This window comes from Heptranchias perlo, chromosome 12, assembly GCF_035084215.1.
Source record: "Heptranchias perlo isolate sHepPer1 chromosome 12, sHepPer1.hap1, whole genome shotgun sequence".
In the NCBI taxonomy this organism is placed as follows: domain Eukaryota; kingdom Metazoa; phylum Chordata; class Chondrichthyes; order Hexanchiformes; family Hexanchidae; genus Heptranchias; species Heptranchias perlo.
In genome coordinates, this window is record NC_090336.1 from 4,177,864 (window position 1) to 4,196,752 (window position 18,889).

The window sequence follows — 18,889 nt, forward strand, 5'->3', positions numbered from 1 at the left end:
CCAACAAGTGTCACCAGTGTAACTTTTACTATTAACTGGTTTAGTAATCCCAGTAAACCAACGTCTACTGGAACAGCTTCAGTGAAGACTAGCAAGGCAACAACAACTCCAAACACTACACTGAGCACAACAACTGCAACAACCACTGAAACTGCCTCAGCACAAAGTGAAATAACATCAACTACTCCTTCACCAACAACAGTCACCCCCACAACTTCTATTCCAACTAAAACAGTTCCTGTCACTGCTACAACTACTGCTGAGACAACACCATTGAAGACTAGCACGGTAACAACAACTCCAAGCACTGCATTAAGCACAACAACTACAACAACCACTGAAACCACATCAGAACAAAGTGAAATAACAGCAGCACCTTCCTCACCAACAACAACTATCCTTTGCTGCACAGTAAATGGGCAAATACTGTCGCCTGGTAAGTGGTAGTAGTTACATTTTTGCGACATCAAATCGTTTACACAGTTTAGCCAAGTTATCCCATTACAACTATTTTGCAGGCATCTGCCCAACGATATGGAAAATTGCCCAGGTATGTCCTATCCATAAAAAAGCAGGAAAAATCTAACCTGGCCAATTATTAACCCAGCTGCCTCCTTCCTATCATCAACATAGCGATGGAAGAACTAATCAAGTGACACCTACTAAACAATAGCCTGCACACCTGCACTAATTTTGTTTCACTCAGAACAGCTCAGCCTCATCACAGCCTTTACCTAGACAGGAACACAAGAGCTGAATGCCAAAAGAGAAGTGAGAGTAGCTGCCTTTGACATCAAAGAGCCTCAGGAAAACTGAGGTCAATGAGAAAAGCCTCCTGGAAGATGCATGAGATGGTCATGGTTGTCAGAGGCCAATCATCACAGCCCAGGATATCAATGCCAGAGATCCTCAGGACAGTATCCTTGACCCAATCAGCTGATTCATCATTTGTCATTATGTCAAGATTGGGACCATTTGATGATGATTCTAGACTGTTCAGCTCCGTTCAGTACTCCGCCGATTACAGAACAGCCCAGTCAAGCTTACAGCAGGACCTGGACCATATCCAGGCTTGGGCTGTCAACTTGCTGTCCAAGATGTGCCATTCCACCATAAGTTGCGCAAAAACGGCATCTCGGCATCTGGTTCCCCATTCAAATGTATTGAATGGCGTGAAATTCCTGTACTGAAGTGGTAGATAAGGACTAAACTCACCACATAAAGTTAGGGCTTGTCCATTCCAGTCTAAGTATCCTTTTTAACAGTGTGGTAAGTCTTCATTACTGCCAAACAACCTCTCTGGTATGGAAAATTAACTTTTACAAGTGTGGAGTCTCATTCCTTCAGCTTTTAATTGTTGTTGGAGATTATTTTTAAAATGTTATTTTTTTTTTCTTTTTCTTTCCCTTTCTTTTATCTCTCTCTTCATCCAATCTTTCTTTCCCTCTCTTTCTTTCGCTTTCTGTACCTGATTTGACATTGAATTCACTCTTCTAACTTATACTTCCTGGTTCAGACTCTGCATTGCTCATTAACGATTCTTCAATCAGATTGGTTAATTGATACACGGTTGCTTGCCCTGTTCACACAGTTCCCAGATGCTCTGTGGAGGGCACTGCACTGTTTCTATCTCCCACTGACAGGAACTTGCTGTGCAAAAAGCTTGTGGAAAGTCTATGGGCAAATGCAAGTCTAATGAACAGCTCACAGTAAAGTCTGGCCCGATATCCACCTTCCTCATCGCCAGGACACTGCGGCTGCAGTTTGTACTGTCTACAGGATACACTGCAGCAATTTTCCAAGCTTGCATTGACAGCACATCCCAACACGTGACATTTACCACTGGGAAGGACAAGATCAGCAATTTCGTGGGAATACCATCATCACCAAGCTCCCCTCCAATTCACACACCAGCTTGACATAGAAAAACACCATAGCTCCTTCATCATCGCTAGATCAAAATACAGAATTCATTGCATAACACATTTGTGGGCACACTGTCACCTCAAGTACTGCAGCATTTCAAGGAGAAGGCCCAGCACCACCATCTCAAGGACAAACAATCAATGCATCATCCACAAGAACAATTTTATAAAAAATCCGCTGCATCAAAAAGAAAACTGGGCTGACTTTAACCCTGCTGTTCCTGCGGGAGTGGGGGAGGCAGTTGGTTAAAATGGCGGTCGGCTGATTCCCGCCGTGTTCCTGATGTGTTCACGCCAGCCACCATTTTAACGGTGCTGATTTTGGTGTCAGGAAAGGAATCCGCGACAGGCAGGTCGGGGCTTCATTAAAATGTAAAAGTCATGGTGCGATGACATTATTCGGACTTGGACTTAGTTTTGACCCCGGGTCGCGCACAGTGCCAGACCTGCCAATGAAATCTGGCGGCAAGCAGTAGCATGGCCAGAAGATGCCCAGGAAAGTTTGAATTTTTAATTTTTTTGAAGGTTTCCTCCTGCCCTGGATTTCCCTCCCCTTCCCCTGACCGTGATCCCCTCCGGACCTCACCCGACCACTTACCTTAGTGCCGGCCAACAATACATTATGTCCCCGGCAGCGGCCTCCCACTGCTCAAAATCCCACTCCTGTCCGCCGGCCACTGAGTGATTCCCACCTGGTTTGGGCAGGAGTCATCCTCCGATGTGATAATGTTGCCTGGGAGTTAAAATGGGCCAAGACTCACGCCGGCACTGTCACGTGCCCTTCCCGCCAGCCCTGCACCCCCACACTGCACTCGAAATCAGGGGCTCACCTCTTCAGAACACATTTTGTAAATTAGACAACATTCAGCATCTTCAGCCCTCTGCTTCATTCACTCACCTCACACAAACAGCTGTAGCTTGTTGTGACATTCAACCTCTCCATGTGTTCGACTGGGCAGAGAAATTATTTTGATTGTACAAGGATGACATCAGTTTCAGTCTGGGCCGCTGAATTATTCTGCTTTTTGCTTATTTTTATGTTTTGTTTTTATGGTACCTCTGTACCACACCATTTACCCAGTATGTCAGTCACCTGCTGCGTTGTCCTGACATCTCACATTTTCACGCTATGTCTTGAGATCTATGCAAGAGTTGCTCCTGTAACTTTAATGGAAATCCACAGTATGGTGGGGCAATTTAAGGAGGGCCACTTGTCAACACAGGTGGGATTTGAAACTTGTACGTTGAGGAAAACTGAGAGCACACAACTCAAAAGAAAGTCTGCATGGTCTCGAAATTATTACTGCCAGTACAAGCGGGCCAATGTGTATTGGCCACCTCGGACATTCCTTTGTCTGCAATCTAAAGGAGGCAGAAACCCAATCAAAAGGATGTGAAAGGTGATGGATGGGCTGCTGATCAAGCAGGCTGCTTTGTCCTGGATGGTGTCAAGCTTCTTGAGTGTTGTTGCAGCTACACCCATCCAGAAAAGTGGAGATGCTCCAACACATGCCTTTTTTTTATTCATTCATGGGATGTGGACGTCGCTGGCAAGGCCGGCATTTATTGCCCATTCCTAATTGCCCTTGAGAAGGTGGTGGTGAGCCGCCTTCTTGAACCACTGCAGTCCGTGTGGTGAAGGTTCTCCCACAATGCTGTTAGGGAGTTCCAGGATTTTGACCCAGCGACGATGAAGGAACGGCGATATATTTCCAAGTCGGGATGGTGTGTGACTTGGAGGGGAACGTGCAGGTGGTGTTGTTCCCATGTGCCTGCTGCTCTTGTCCTTCTAGGTGGTAGAGGTCGCGGGTTTGGGAGTTGCTGTTGAAGAAGCCTTGGCGAGTTGCTGCAGTGCATCCTGTGGATGGTGCACACTGCAGCCACAGTGCGCCGGTGGTGAAGGGAGTGAATGTTTAGGGTGGTGGATGGGGTGCCAATCAAGCGGGCTGCTTTGTCTTGGATGGTGTTGAGCTTCTTGAGTGTTGTTGGAGCTGCACTCATCCAGGCAAGTGGAAAGTGCAGCCTTTAGGTGGTGGAAAGGCTTTGGGGAGTCAGGAGGTGAGCCACCTGCTGCAGAATACCCAGCCTCTGAACTGCTCTCGTAGCCATGGCATTTATATGGCAGCTCCAGTGGAATTTCTGGTCAATAGTGATGGCCAGGATGTTGATGGTAGGGGATAGAAACATAGAAAATAGGAGCAGGAGTAGGCCATTCGGCCCTTCGAGCCTGCTCCGCCATTCAATATGATCATGGCTGATCCTCTATCTCAATACCATATTCCCGCTCTCTCCCCATACCCCTTGATGCCTTTTGTGTCTAGAAATCTGTCTAGCTCCTTCTTAAAAATATACTGTGACTTGGCCTTCACAGCCTTCTGTGGTCGAAGAAATTTCTCCTCATCTCAGTCCTAAATGTCGGACCCCGTATCCTGAGACTGTGACCCCTCGTTCTGGACCCCCCCCCAGCCAGGGGAAACATCCTCCCTGCATCCAGTCTGTCTAGCCCTGTTAAAATTTTATACGTTTCAATGAGATCCCCTCTCATTCTTCTAAACTCGAGTGAATACAGACCGAGTCGACCCAATCTCTCCTCATACGACAGTCCTGCCATCCCAGGAATCAGTCTGGTGAACCTTCGCTGCACTCCCTCCATGGCAAGTATATCCTTACTTAGGGAAGGAAACCAAAACTGGTCACAATACTCCAGGTTTGGTCTCACCAAGGCCCTGTATAACTGCAGTAAGACATCCTTGCTCCTATACTCAAATCCTCTTGCAATGAAGGCCAACATACCATTTGCCTTCCTAACTGCTTGCTGCACCTGCATGTTTGCTTTCAGTGGCTGGTGTACAAGGACACCCAGGTCCCTTTGTACATCAACATTCCCCAATCTATCACCATTTAAATAATACTCTGCCTTTCTGTTTTTCCTTCTGAAGTGGATAACTTCACATTTATCCACACTATACTTCATCTGCTATGTATTTATCCACTCTCTCAACTTGTCTAAATCGCCTTGAAGCCTCTTTGCATCCTCCTCACAACTCACAATCCCATCTAGTTTTGTGTCGTCTGCAAACTTGGAAATATTACATTTAGTTCCCTCATCCAAATCATTGATATGTATTGTGAATAGCTGGGGCCCAAGCACCGATCCCTGCGGTACCCCACTAGTCACTGCCTGCCACCCGGAAAAAGACCCGTTTATTCCTACTCTCTGTCTGTTAACCAATTTTCAATCCATGCCAGTATATTACCCCCAATCCCATGTGTTTTAATTTTACACACTAACCTCTTATGTGGGACTTTATCAAAGGCCTTCTGAAAATCCAAATACACCACATCCACTGGTTCTCCGTTATCTATTCTATCAGTTACATCCTCAAAAAACTCCAGTAGGTTTGTCAAACATGATTTCCCTTTCATAAATCCATGTTGACTTTGTCTAATCTCGTTGATATTTTCTAAATGTCCTGTTATCACATCCTTTATAATAGACTCTCGCATTTTCCCTGCTACTGATGTTAGTTAACCGGTCTGTAGTTCCCTGTTTTCTCTCTCCCTCCTGTTTTAATTAGTGGGGTTATATTTGCCACCCTCCAATCTGCAGGAACTGTTCCATAATCAATAGAATTTTGGAAGATGACAACTAATGCATCCACTATTTCCATGGCTACCTCTTTTAGTACTCTGGGATGTAGATTATCAGGCCCTGGGATTTATCGGCTTTCAGTCCCATTAATTTCTCCAGCACTATTTTTTCATTAATACTAATTTCCTTTAATTCCTCCTTCTCACTATTCCCTTGGTTCCCTAGCATTTCTGGGAAGTTATTTGTGTCCTCTTCCGTGAAGACAGAACCAAAGTATTTGTTTAATTGCTCTGCTATTTCTCTGTTCCCCATTATAAATTCTCCCGTTTCTGACTGTAATCACTAATCTTTTTCTTTCAACTTACTTTTAGAAGTAGAAGTTTTTACAGTCCACTTTTATGTTCCTTGCAAGTTTATTCTCATACTCTATCTCTCCCCCCTTAATCAATCTCTTGGTCCTTCTTTGCTGAATTCGAAACTGCTCCCAATCCTCAGGCTTGCTACTTTTTCTGTCAACTTTATATGACTCCTCTTTGGATCTAATACTATCCTTAATTTCTTTTGTTAGCCATGGTTGGGCCACTGTTCCTTTTGTGTTTTTGCACCAGAAAGGAATATATAATTGTTGCAATTCATGCATTTGTTCCTTAAATGTTAGCCATTGCCTATCCACCATCATGCCTTTTAATGAAGCTTCCCAATCTATCATAGCCAACTCACTCCTCATACCTTCGTAGTTTCCTTTGTTTAGATTTAGGACCCTAGGTTCGGATTGGACTACTTCACTTTCCATCTTAATGAAGAATTCTATCATGTTATGGTCACTCTTCCCGAAAGGACCACGCACAACAAGATTATTAATTAACCCCTTCTCATTGCACAATACCCAATCTAGGATGGCCTGTTCCCTGGTTGGCTCCTCAATGTACTGGTCTAAAAAACCATCTCATACACACTCCACTGTATTATTGCTAATTTGGTTTGGCCAGTCTATATGTAGATTAAAGTCACCCAGGATTACTGTAGTACTCTTGTTACATGCATCTCTAATTTCCTGTTTGATGCCATCCCCTACATTACCACTACTGTTTGGAGGCCTATAGACAACTCCCACCAGTGTTTTCTGGCCCTTGGTGCTTCTTAACTCCACCCAGACTGATTCTCCATCTTGATTTTCTGAGCCAATATCCTTTCTCACTATTGCTCTGATTCCATCCTTTACGAACAATCCACCCCACCTCCTTTTCCTTTTTGCCTGTCCTTCCGAAATATCGTATACCCTTGGATTTAGCGACGGTAATGTCATTGAATGTCAAAGGGAGCTCACCTGTTAAGTGTATCAGTTATTAAAACCCTCCAGGTATGTTAGAGTTAAACAGCGCTATTTATGTCGAAATTATAAATAGGAGAGACAGAGCTTTGTAGAGCTATCGTGAGTTTTTCACCCTATGAAATTTGCATATTTTAAGTACCAGATTTAAGCCATCTTTCCCAGTATTGTCTTCTTTTGGGCTATTAATATCCATTGAGGCTGTATTGTGCTGGGTGAAATAAATCCTCCTGTGGCTGATCTGGATGTACTCCATCTCCAAAGAGAGAAGTTCTTGAACATTTAACTTCTGAAGCCAACACTGGGTGTATCAGCAAATTATTTTGGAATTAATGTGAATCTGTTTTCTGTTCATGAATTGTTTTATTTTTGTAGCTTTTATTTTTATCACTTCTTTACATTTCACACTCCACTGTCCACACTTTCTGACCCAGGAAGGCAGTCTGTTCAACCTCTGTACCTCCTTTCTCACATGATGACATCTAGGGAAGGTCCACTATTGGCCCCAGTTACTGTACTGCCAATCTTCTCTCTCTTCTCAAGGTGGGGAGAGAAGCACTTCACAGACAGCAGAGGTGAAATTTGCAACTTGCTGTTTGTGAAATTCTGGGAGCAAACCTGCAACCTAAAATCCATTAATGCAACATGTAAAATGCAACATGTGACAATGTATCTTTTAACTGAATAGTGAATTAATGTAACAATTCAAAATTTACTGTTGTTGCCTTTTTCAAGATTTCCATTTGCATTTCTTTCCAGGGCAGGTGGTATACAATTCCACAGACAAAGCAGGCTGGTGTTTTTATGCATTCTGTTCTAATAACTGTAAAATTGTGAAGCACATGGAACCATGTGAAAGCACCACATTCTCTCTACCAACCACACAGACATCCACACCAACAACAGCACCACCAGAAGGTTGCTCAGCCCTCCACCCTCCAAGAGCCGTGAGTAAATGGTCATGACAGTTATAATGGCCTATATATAATCTATATACATCATGCCTTAGCAAATGTATTGTGGAAAAATGCACAGGAAAATTGGATAGATATTTGAGTCCGTGGTTGTTTGAGGAATATTAGTTTTTAGGAGTAGCTCTATGGACTGCAGAGCCTTTTCCAGTCCTGTATTTTCTGTTATCCCAATTGCTATTTCTATTGCTTCTGAAACCCTTATCCATCCTTCTCTGCACCTTCATCACCTTAATAATCAATCACGTTACTCGACACTCGTCACCGTCACCCTTCATAAATTTCAGCTAATCTAGATCTCAGTGGTCCCAAGTCACTCCTTTCCTACACAATTTTCCATACACCCCTCAGCATTGTCCTAACCAGCTCCACTACTCCATGTTCCCCAGCAATATGCAGATGAGGAAAATCAATTAGCCATCCTTCCTTATCGCCCAGGAAAAAAGTATAGACTTTGCAACACAGCATTCAACATTTTGGAGAGGATTCTCTGTGTCTTTCCACCACTACAACAACTTGCATTTATATAGCGCTTTTAACTGAGTAAAACGTCCCAAGGCACTTCACAGGAGAGTTATCAGACAAAAATTAACACTAAGCCAAAGAAGGAGACGTTAGGACAGGTGAGACATAGGTTATAAGGAGCACCTTAAAGGAGGAGAGCGAAGTGGAGAGGCGGAGAGGTTTGGGGAGGGAATTCCATAGATTATGGCCTAGACGGCTGAAGTTATGGGCGCCAATGGTGGGTTGAAGGAAGCGAGGGATGCACAAGAGACCAGAATTGGAGGAACACAAAGTAATCAGAGGGATATAGGGATGGAGGAGGTTACAGAAATAGCTGGGGGGGGGGCAGGGGGGTGGGGTGGCGAGGACCTGGAGGGACACAAGGAGAACACAAGAGAACACAAAGATTAAAAAAACCTAAATCAAAATGTCGATGGACCGGATCCAATGCAGGTCAGTGAGCACAGGGGTGATGGGTGAACGGGACTTTCAGCGAGTTAGGATATGGGCAGCATAGTTTTGGATGAGCTTAAATTTATGGAGGGTGGAAGATGGGAGGCCGGCCAGGAGAGCATTGGAATAGTTGAGTCTGGAGGTGGAAACGGGAGATTTTATGGAGGTGGAAGTAGGCGGCCTTGGTGTTGGATAGGATATGGGATTGGAAGCTTAGCCCAGCTCAGGGTCAGATAGGATGATGAGGTTGTGAACAGTCTGGTTCAGCCTGAGACAATGGCCAATGAGGGGGTTGGAATCAGTGGGTAGGGAATAAAGTTTGTTGTGAGAGCCTAAGACAATGGCTTTGGTCTTCCCAATGTTTAATTGTTGGAAATTTTGGCTCTTCAAGCAGCCTGACAACACGGAGGCAGTGAAGTGGTCGAGATAGAGCTAGGTAGTGAGGTAGAGCTGGATGTCATCAGTGTACGTGTGGAACCCGATGTGTTTTCAGATGATATCGTCGAGAGGCAGCAAGTAGATAAGAAATAGGAGGGGGCCAAGGATAGATCCTTGGGCGACTCCAGAGTTAACGGTGCGGGAGTGGGAAGAGAAGCCATTGCAGGAGATTTTCTGGCTATGATTGAACAGGTAAGAGTGGAACCAGGCGAGGGCAGTCCCACCCAACTGGACGACGGCGGAGAAGTGTTGGGGGAGGATGGTGTGGTCGCCATGTCAAAGGCTCCAGACAGGTCGAGAGAGATGAGGAGGGATAATCCACAACATTCACGTAGGATATAATTTGTGACTTTCATTAGGGCCTACCCAACACAAATACATTCTACATATTCAAAAGCAAAATACTGTGGATGCTGGAAATCTGAAATAAAAGCAGAAAATGCTGGAAAAGCTCAGCCGGTCAGGCAGCATCTGTGGAGAGAGAAACAGAGTTAACGTTTCAGGTTAGATAACATCGATCTGAAACATTAACTCTGTTTCTCTCTCTTCAGATGCTGCCCAACCTGCTGAGTATTTCCATCATTTTCTGTTTTTATTTTACATTCTACATATTAGTCACTGCGTGAGGAATGTCAGGATGTTAATCTTGAACTTACCTTTTGCTTTTTTTAACCTATGCTTCTTATCTTATTGTCATAGTTTAATTTGAAGTTGTGTTCTCGGCTTACCATATTTGTTCCTTTTATTATTTATGAAGTCCATTGTCAGTTATCTCTTGTCATGGCTGAAAAGTCCAAATTTTCCCAGTCGTTCCTTCGATTCAGTCCTGTGATGCTCGAGGTGTGTCTCATGTTTCTCCTCTGCGCTGCCTCCAGGACTTAACTGCCCTTAGTAGTTTGATTTTTATTATTATGACAATAACATACCATCACACTAATCTTGTAAATGCAAATTATGCTTTGCTATAACTTGTAGGGGCAGATTTTCCTATTCCTGTCCCTATGTGTATTGGGTCACATGGGTGTAGTACTTGGTGGAAAATCAGGCAGGGAGCATTGCATGATGAAATGGATGGAAAATCGGCTTGGCTCCCTTGTGGCCGTGCGATCCTCCTTCCCTGGTTTGCCTCCATGCACTGCGATCCACTGCACCCAGGCACAGGAACAGGCAAATCTGGCCTATGCATTTTCATCGGAACAGGAGTCGGCCCTCGAGCCTGTTGCACCATTCAATTAGATCATGACTGATCTGTACCTCAACTCCATTTACTTGCCTTTGCTCCATTTCCCTTGATACCTTTACTCCAATAAAAGTCTGTGGATCTCAATCTTGAAAATTTCAATTGACCCAGCACCACAGCCTTTTGCGGGAAGAGAATTCCAAACTTCCACGACTTTTTGTGTGAAAATTGCTTCCTGATTTCACTTCTAAATGGCCTAGCTCTAATCTTAAGATTATGCCACTTGTTCTGGATTCTCCCATCAGAGCAAATAGTTTCTCTGTCTCTACCCCATCAAAACTTTGATCATTATAAATACCTTGATTAGATCACCCCTTATTCTTCTAAACTCAAGGGAACACAAGCTAATATCATACAACCTGTCCTCATTGTTTAACCCTTTAAGCACAGGTATAATTCAGGTGAATCTGCACGACACCCCCTCCAATCCCAATACATTTTTTTGATGTTTGCTGCCCAAACTGAATGCAATGCTCTAGGTGGAGTCTGACCAAGGCTGTATACAACTGAATCATAACTTCCTTCCCTTTGTATTCCAGTCTTGTTGAGATAAAGGCCAACATTTCATTAGCCTTTTTGATTACTTTTTGTACCTGTGCACCAGCTTTCAGTGATTTGTGTACATGGACACCCAAATCCCTTTGCTACTCCACAGCTCCTAGTTTCTCACTATTAAGGAAATATTCAAAATTGTCAAAGAATCATAGAAAGATTACAGCACAGGAGGAGGCCATTCGGCCCATCGAGTCCGTGCCGGTTCTATGCAAGAGCAATGCATCTCGTCCCACTCCCATGCCCTATCCCCATAGCCCAACAATTTTTTTTCCTTTCAAGTACTTATCCAGTTCTCTTTTGAAAGCCATGATCTGCCTCCACCACCCCCTCAAGCAGTGCATTCCAGATCTTAACCACTCGCTGTATAAAAAAGTTTTTCCTCATATCACCTTTGGTTCTTTAGCCAATCACCTTAAATCTATGTCCTCCTGGATCTTGACCCTTCTGCCAATGGGAACAGTTTCTCTCTATCTGCTCTGTCTAGACCCTTAATGATTTTGACTACCTCTATCAAAACTCCTCTCAACCTTCTCTGTTCCAAGGAGAACCACCCCAGCTTCTCCAGATACCTAAAGTCCCTCATCCCTGGAATCATTCTAATAAATCTCTTCTGCACTCTCTCTAAGGCCTTCACATCTTTCCTAAAGTGTGATGCCCAGAACTGGACACAATACTCCAGTTGTGGCCAAACCAATGTTTTATAAAAGTGCGTCATGACTGCCTTGCTTTTGCACCCGATGCCTCTATTTATAAAGCCCAGGATCCCCGTATGTTTTTTTAACCGCTTTCTCAACCTGCCCTGCCACCTTCAACGATTTGTGTACATGTACCCACAGATCTCTCTGTTCCTTACCCCTTTTAGAATTGTGCCCTCTAGTTTATATTGCCTCTCGTCATTCTTCCTACCAAAATGTATCACCTCACATTTTTCTGTGTTAAATTTCATCTGCCACTTGTCTGCCCATGCCACCAGCCTGTCTATATCCTCTTGAAGTCTATCACTATCCTCCTCACTGTTTACTACCCTTCCAAGTTTTGTGTCATCTGCAAAACTTTTTTGCACAGCGAGTGGTTATGACCTGGAAAGCACTGCCTGAATGGGTGGTGGAGGCAGATTCAATCATGGCTTTCAAAAAGGAATTCAATAAATATTTGAAGGGAAAAAATTTGCAGGGCTAACCAAGGCTCAATGGGCCGACTGGCCTCCTTCTTTGCTGCAGCAATTCCATGATTCTTACTAGTTTTCTTATCGTTTACTTTCCGGTTTGGGGCCATCAGAAGGCCTCAAAGGGACGTAAGCCAGGTCTCAACTGGTGTGAGCCCCACTGAGGCCTTTCAAGGAGTAATGGGAGGAATTTCCCAGGGAAATCCCAGGAACTCCCCTTAATGGGGTGGAGCAGACAAAAGATCAACACAGGGCTCTCCCTGGCTGGAATTTAAAGGTCTGGTCCAATGGGGACAGAATCCTGGTACTGCCAAGTTCGAGTCCATATTCTGGGCTCCTCCCAGACGGAAATGGACATGCACCCTCTCCAGCTTCAGGAATTCCGGGGTCTATAAATGCTACGTTACCTAAGTCCTGTTTTTAAAAATTAAAGGATTTTCCTTTTCTCTCCACAAACCATAGATGAATGAAACCTGGATGCTCGATAATTGCACAATGGGAACCTGTACAGGGAACAACACCGTTTCTGTGGTGCCAGTGACATGTCCAAGTGCTCATCTGATCACATGTCAAAATGGACTGCAGCCCAAAAAAGTTTATGACCAATCCGGCTGTTGCTATCAGTACGAGTGTGACTGTGAGTATTGCAGGAGGAACTGCATTGCCAAAATTAAAAAGTGATATAAAAGATGCAGAGATGGAGGCAGCATATTGAAACAGCCCTGTGTGGTTCAGTGCTCCACAGCATTGATTGCCTTTTCTGCAATGCAGCTCTGGGGAAGTGCAAAGCAGCATCCAAACAATTCCCACAGCCTTGCAACCAAAATCAGGGATAGCATCAATGTTAAGCTGCTTTTGTGCATCTCCTAGCAGGTAGCTCAAATGCAGTTCTGGCAGAGCCAGATACCCTGCTTAGGAGGTGGATGTGTCAGAGACCAGAAGGGAAGACGCAGGGGGAAATAAATCAGAGGGTAATGTTCCCCCCCCCAACCCCTGCCAGGAAAAAGGATGTCCAATGGGTATGTCCAAGGTTGAGAACACCAGAGTCAAGGTCATGGAAGTAGAGTTCTTGGGCAAAAATTACTGGTGAGGTGCCACACAGCAGGATGCAGGGTACAGTGGAGCAACTAACGACAAAAAAGGTGCTCAGAGATAAGACACCCCACGATGCACATCCTGCTCTTATTCCGATTCCCTGCCCGCACTCACACATCCCATTTTCTTCTACTCCTTTTTCATAACAGCATCGCACAGCTTGATGCTCATTACCAATTTCAAAATTCCAAATATTTGGAGTCATTTTGACCAAAACAAATTTGCAATTATATTTGATTGAGTGCACACATTTAAATGGACAAGTCAGTGGCAAAATGTGGCAACTAATTGGAAACTTCGAACTAATGTTGGAATTTTTAAGGAGAGAAAAGTGAATGTATGAATTCGATACAAAAAGTCAATACTGATTCCTGCATTTGGAGGATGAAGCTCTCTCTACTCCACTTCATTATTTTTTAATACCAACCTTAGAAGCACACCTTCTACTGCACTAATATAACATTTTCCCATTCCCATACCCTCTGTCCTATGGCCACTGTGAATGACAAAGAAAGAAAGCAAAAGAAAGAACTTAGGTTTATATAGAGCCTTATCATATCCAAAGGTTCTCACAAAGCACGTCACATCCAACAAATGACTTTTTTAAGTGCAATCACTGTTGTGTAAAGAAAAATGTCAATCAATTTGCACGTAGCAAGGTCTCACAAACAGAAAATGTGTTAAATAATCAGTTGATCTATTTTGGTGGTGTTGGTTGAGGAATGAATTGTAAAGAACTCCCTGCTCTTCTCCAAATAGTGCTTTGGGATCTTTTACATCCAAGCAAGCAGCTGGGGCCACAGATTAATGCCGGTTTAATGTCTCATCTGAAAGACAGCACCTCTGACATTTTGGTACTCCCTCAATGATGCACTGGAGTCTTAGCCTCAACTATTTGCTAAAATGCTGATCAATGATCTTGGCAGAGGCATGAATGCAATCAACAGCGCCAAACTGACACTGCTAATTTAATGCCAAATTTGGGCATACTTTGCAGTGTGGGTTCATGCCAGCTGGGAAGTGGATTTTATACTGCCCAAAAGCATTGCACATATGACCAATACAGACAGCAGACAGAGGTGACTTTCATTCCATCAGTCTGGGCTGGCCTATGCCTGAGTTTACAAATGAGTATAACCAAGAGTGCTTTTCTCTTTATGAAAAAAAATACTGATATATGATGTGCTTGTTGATTAACAATCTATCATCTGACTTAAATAAATCATTTTGCTGGAAACTCAGAATGTGACTTTGAAATTTCAGGTGTCTGTGCTGGATGGGGAGGCAGTCACTATCTTACTTTTGATGGAACTGATTACACATTCCAAGGAAACTGCACTTACATTCTGGTGAAGCAGATAAAAGAAGTTATCAAAGGCTTCAAAATTTACATCGACAACTACTTCTGTGATGTTCAGAAAGATCTGTCGTGCCCCAAAGCCATCATAGTATTCTACAAATCGTCTGTAATAACACTGATTCAGATGACTGTCAACAGTACAGTAAAAACCAAGGTACAGGCTGCTGCATTTTCCATTAATGATAAAGAAGTCGACAGCTCCCCTAACAGCTCGGGTTATATGCATTTTCATATAGACCAGGAAGGTATCCTGTTCAGTCCCTTGCAGTGGAGTCAGTATCATTTTGACCTCAGTGTCCCTGGACAAGGGAGGGGAAACAATTAGCTAGGATTCCTGCTCCTCCTCGCTGCCCAATGCCCACTGCTGAAAGAATGTTATCAGATAAAGACAGAATGAGTCTTGGCGATGATAATCTCATGATTGAAAAGCTTGTTGTTATTTACCAGACTCACTTATGAAGAATGGCCACTTTAGCCAGGAACCAGAGGACTGCAAGAACCCATGGAACTGTACTCGAGCATGAGGCAATCTCTTCAGGAGAGGAGGGCTAAGAAAGAAACTTGGGAACTAAAATAAAGGATATAAATACTGTACACGCAAAGGAAACTTCATGGCACTCATTTTCCTCCGCACCCTCTGCGGTCTGGGCCCAAGTTAAGTGAAGTGCACAAGAAATGCACTTTGCCTTACCTAGCCCGAACCTTTCTTAATTTCCAGGTTCAGGTCAATTTAATAGGCTCAAAGTTTCCCCATTGCAAATCCAGCCCTTAGCGGGACTTTACACCTGGACATGGGAGAGGAAAGTCAACTGTCACTGCAGGCCTGAGAGACCCTCTCAGTGGTATTGACTGCCAACTGCCGGACCTTCTGGCTGCAACAAAAAAGACTTCAGCCACGAATACCCTTTGCTGCACATATAGGGAAAGATAAACACACTTGTTTTCTGCTTCACTCTGTTTACTGCCTATCCCTTCTCAGATCCTCAAAGCTGAACAGGAATGCACACAAGCCGTAAGACCTATTTACTGTGGGTTAACTTCCTTTGGAACTTCCGCCAAGCAGAAACCCAGGAAAACGTGGAGCGAGTTGTCGTGATTTAATTTCTATGCAGTTTTGATGTTTGCACCTGATGTAGGCGTAAGCATTCTGCCCCACCTAAGGGTATCCGCCCAGAAGTCCCAGTGTAACACAAAGGAGGCAGAGACCCGTTGTCTTAGATCTTCACCCCTTTTTTTTTTTGCTTTGCACCTTGGAAATAAGTATTCCCCAGGCACACAGCAGGAGAAAATTGCCCCTCATGTGTTTTCAGGCAAAACAGACATCTCTCGGGTTCTGTACATAATTATCTATAAATCGATGTACTTGTGAATCTGCCGCAGTGTTGCTTGGAAGCAGAGGATGAAGCCAAGCTGTGGATTACTGTACCCTGATCGAGACACAGTATTAGTGTTATCTGCACACCAAAAGCTGTTAATACTGTCAGCTTAAGATGTGTGCTAATTGATGGGAACATTTATTGAAACTTTTTATGTGCTCTCCACTGGTGCTGGACTCTAAGCTTGGACCCTAATGATTTACCCACTAACCATCCAAATTGACCAAACAAGATTAATAACATACGGCATCAGTTTCAGAATCCTAATCTTAAATCCATCCTGATCCCATCAAAAATAGTTTTAGGGCATTCTCAGTAATTTCATGACTAAAAGCGTTTAAAAATTCAGATTCTTTTTAAATTAAGAACAAAGTTACCAGCAGCTTCCTCAAGTTTAGAAAGCACAGATGTTGACTGGCAGCAGTTGACTGAAAGACTTTTGTTTCTGTTATACAGGCATTGGTCAATGGTCAGGAGATTATACAACCATATTACCACGATGGGATAAGGATCAGTTCCTCAGGGATCACTGTAAAGGTTGAGATTATTGCCATTAATTCTACTGTTACGTTTGATGGCCTGGATTTTACAATAGACCTCCCTTACAAGATCTTTGGAAAAAATGTTGAAGGACAATGTGGTATGTAACACTTTGATCACAATTTTTATTTTCATTTTTCAAAGTTATAAAATGCTGTTTCTGACTTGGGATTGTAATATACTCTGAAGCTTTCATTTGATTGTCCTTAACGCTGATGGAGCGTTTTCGATGCTTGGAAATTTTTTCAGTGGTTAATCCTTTTCCCCAGGAGATTAAATAAATTGAGGAGAGTTTATGGCAATACAAATTGTATATGATTTTTTGAAAGTCAATACCCCAAATGTCTTAACCCTTGCCCTGTTTTCAGGGATATTCCTTTCTCATTCCAATATGGTGACTGAGAGGTGATCTAATGGAGGGATTTAACCCAAAATGTTACTTCAAATTAAACTGTGGGTGTAGAACATGGGGACACAAGTTCAAACCAGAGAGGGCTACTTTTAAGACAGAAATCAGGAAATTCTTCTTCATACAAAGAGTGATCAACATGCGGAATAAACGCTCAGATAGAGTAGAGTCATAGAGAGTCATAGAGTCATACAGCACGGATAGAGGCCCTTCGGCCCATCGTGTCGAAGGGCCTCTATCCGTGCTGTATGACTCTATGACTCTATGACAAACCTTTGAATCATTTAAGAAACAATTGAATGCTACAATGGAGTGACGTTAGGATCTGTCTGGATGGATGAATCAAGATGAGCCAAATGGTCTTCCTCATCTGTAAATATCTTGTGATGAAATTTGAAATGATGTTTGAAATTCCCAACTCCCTAGGTACCTGTACAAACAGCAGCACGGATGACTGCACATTGCCTGATGGAACTGTGGTACCTTCTTGCTCACATTCAGCACCTTTCTGGCACGTTAAAGATAAGAATAAGCCACACTGTGAAGCAGGGAACACAACCCCATCGCCAATACAACCTTCAACTGTGTCACATATGGAAACCACAACCACCATGTCAACTGTACCAACCACGCCTTGTGTACCATCAGATATTTGCAAGATCATTTTAGGCCCGTAAGTCATGTCTCAGTGTGAAAACCATAACTTAGTAGGGTTTGGAATGTGGTCAACCCCTGTTTAATCAATAAACTGTTTTCCGCCTTTCATTCACATATCAGGAATTGTAAAGCAACGTACAAATTTTAACCTAACAGGAAGCCATTCAACCCTTGACTGCACAGAATTTAGGCACCTTTCAGAGCTGATTTTACACAGAACCATTTTCTCTAGTGTGGGCTTTAAGCGTGTGTAGTGTGGGCTTTAAGTGTGTGTCGTGTGGGCTTTAAGTGTGTGTGTAGTGTGGGCTTTAAGTGTGTGTACAGTGTGGGCTTTAAGTGTGTGTGTAGTGTGAGCTTTAAGTGTGTGTGTAGTGTGTGCTTTAAGTGTGTGCAGTGTGGGCTTTAAGTGTGTGTCGTGTGGGCTTTAAGTGTGTGTGTAGTGTGAGCTTTAAGTGTGTGTACAGTGTGGGCTTTAAGTGTGTGTCGTGTGGGCTTTAAGTGTGTGTGTAGTGTGGGCTTTAAGTGTGTGTAGTGTGGGCTTTAAGAGTGTGTGTAGTGTGGGCTTTAAGTGTGTGTAGTGTGGGCTTTAAGTGTGTGTAGTGTGGGCTTTAAGTGTGTGTCATGTGGGCTTTAAGTGTGTGTGTCGTGTGGGCTTTAAGTGTGTGTAGTGTGGGCTTTAAGTGTGTGTAGTGTGTGCTTTAAGTGTGTGTAGTGTGGGCTTTAAGTGTGTGTAGTGTGTGCTTTAAGTGTGTGTAGTGTGGGCTTTCAGTGTGTGTGTAATGTGGGCTTTAAGTGTGTGTAGTGTGTGCTTTAAGTGTGTGTAGTGTGGGCTTTAAGTGTGTGTGTAATGTGGGCTTTAAGTGTGTGTAGTGTGTGCTTTAAGTGTGTGTAGTGTGGGCTTTCAGTGTGTGTAGTGTGGGCTTTCAGTGTGTGTAGTGTGGGCTTTCAGTGTGTGTGTAATGTGGGCTTTAAGTGTGTGTAGTGTGGGCTTTAAGTGTGTGTAGTGTGTGCTTTAAGTGTGTGTAGTGTGGGCTTTCAGTGTGTGTGTAATGTGGGCTTTAAGTGTGTGTAGTGTGTGCTTTAAGTGTGTGTAGTGTGGGCTTTAAGTGTGTGTATTATGGGCTTTCAGTGTGTGTACAGTGTGGGCTTTATGTGTGTGTAATGTGGGCTTTAAGTGTGTGTACAGTGTAGGCTTTAAGTGTGTGTACAGTGTGGGCTTTAAGTGTGTGTAATGTGGGCTTTAAGTGTGTGTACAGTGTAGGCTTTAAGTGTGTGTGTA

At 43.5% G+C, this 18,889-nt stretch overlaps 1 protein-coding gene across 1 annotated transcript in view; it reads left to right on the forward strand.

Annotated features, from left to right (window-relative positions):
* The window catches only part of LOC137328122 (mucin-2-like), a 186,622-nt gene extending 170,898 nt beyond the window's left edge, over positions 1–15,724 (forward strand). Inside the window, exons 28-29 of the mRNA XM_067994300.1 lie at positions 14,532–14,782; positions 15,608–15,724. Coding sequence (XP_067850401.1) covers positions 14,532–14,782; positions 15,608–15,724 — 368 coding nt within the window. The remainder of the gene's footprint in view (positions 1–14,531; positions 14,783–15,607) is intronic.
* Positions 15,725–18,889: the final 3,165 nt, after the last annotated feature.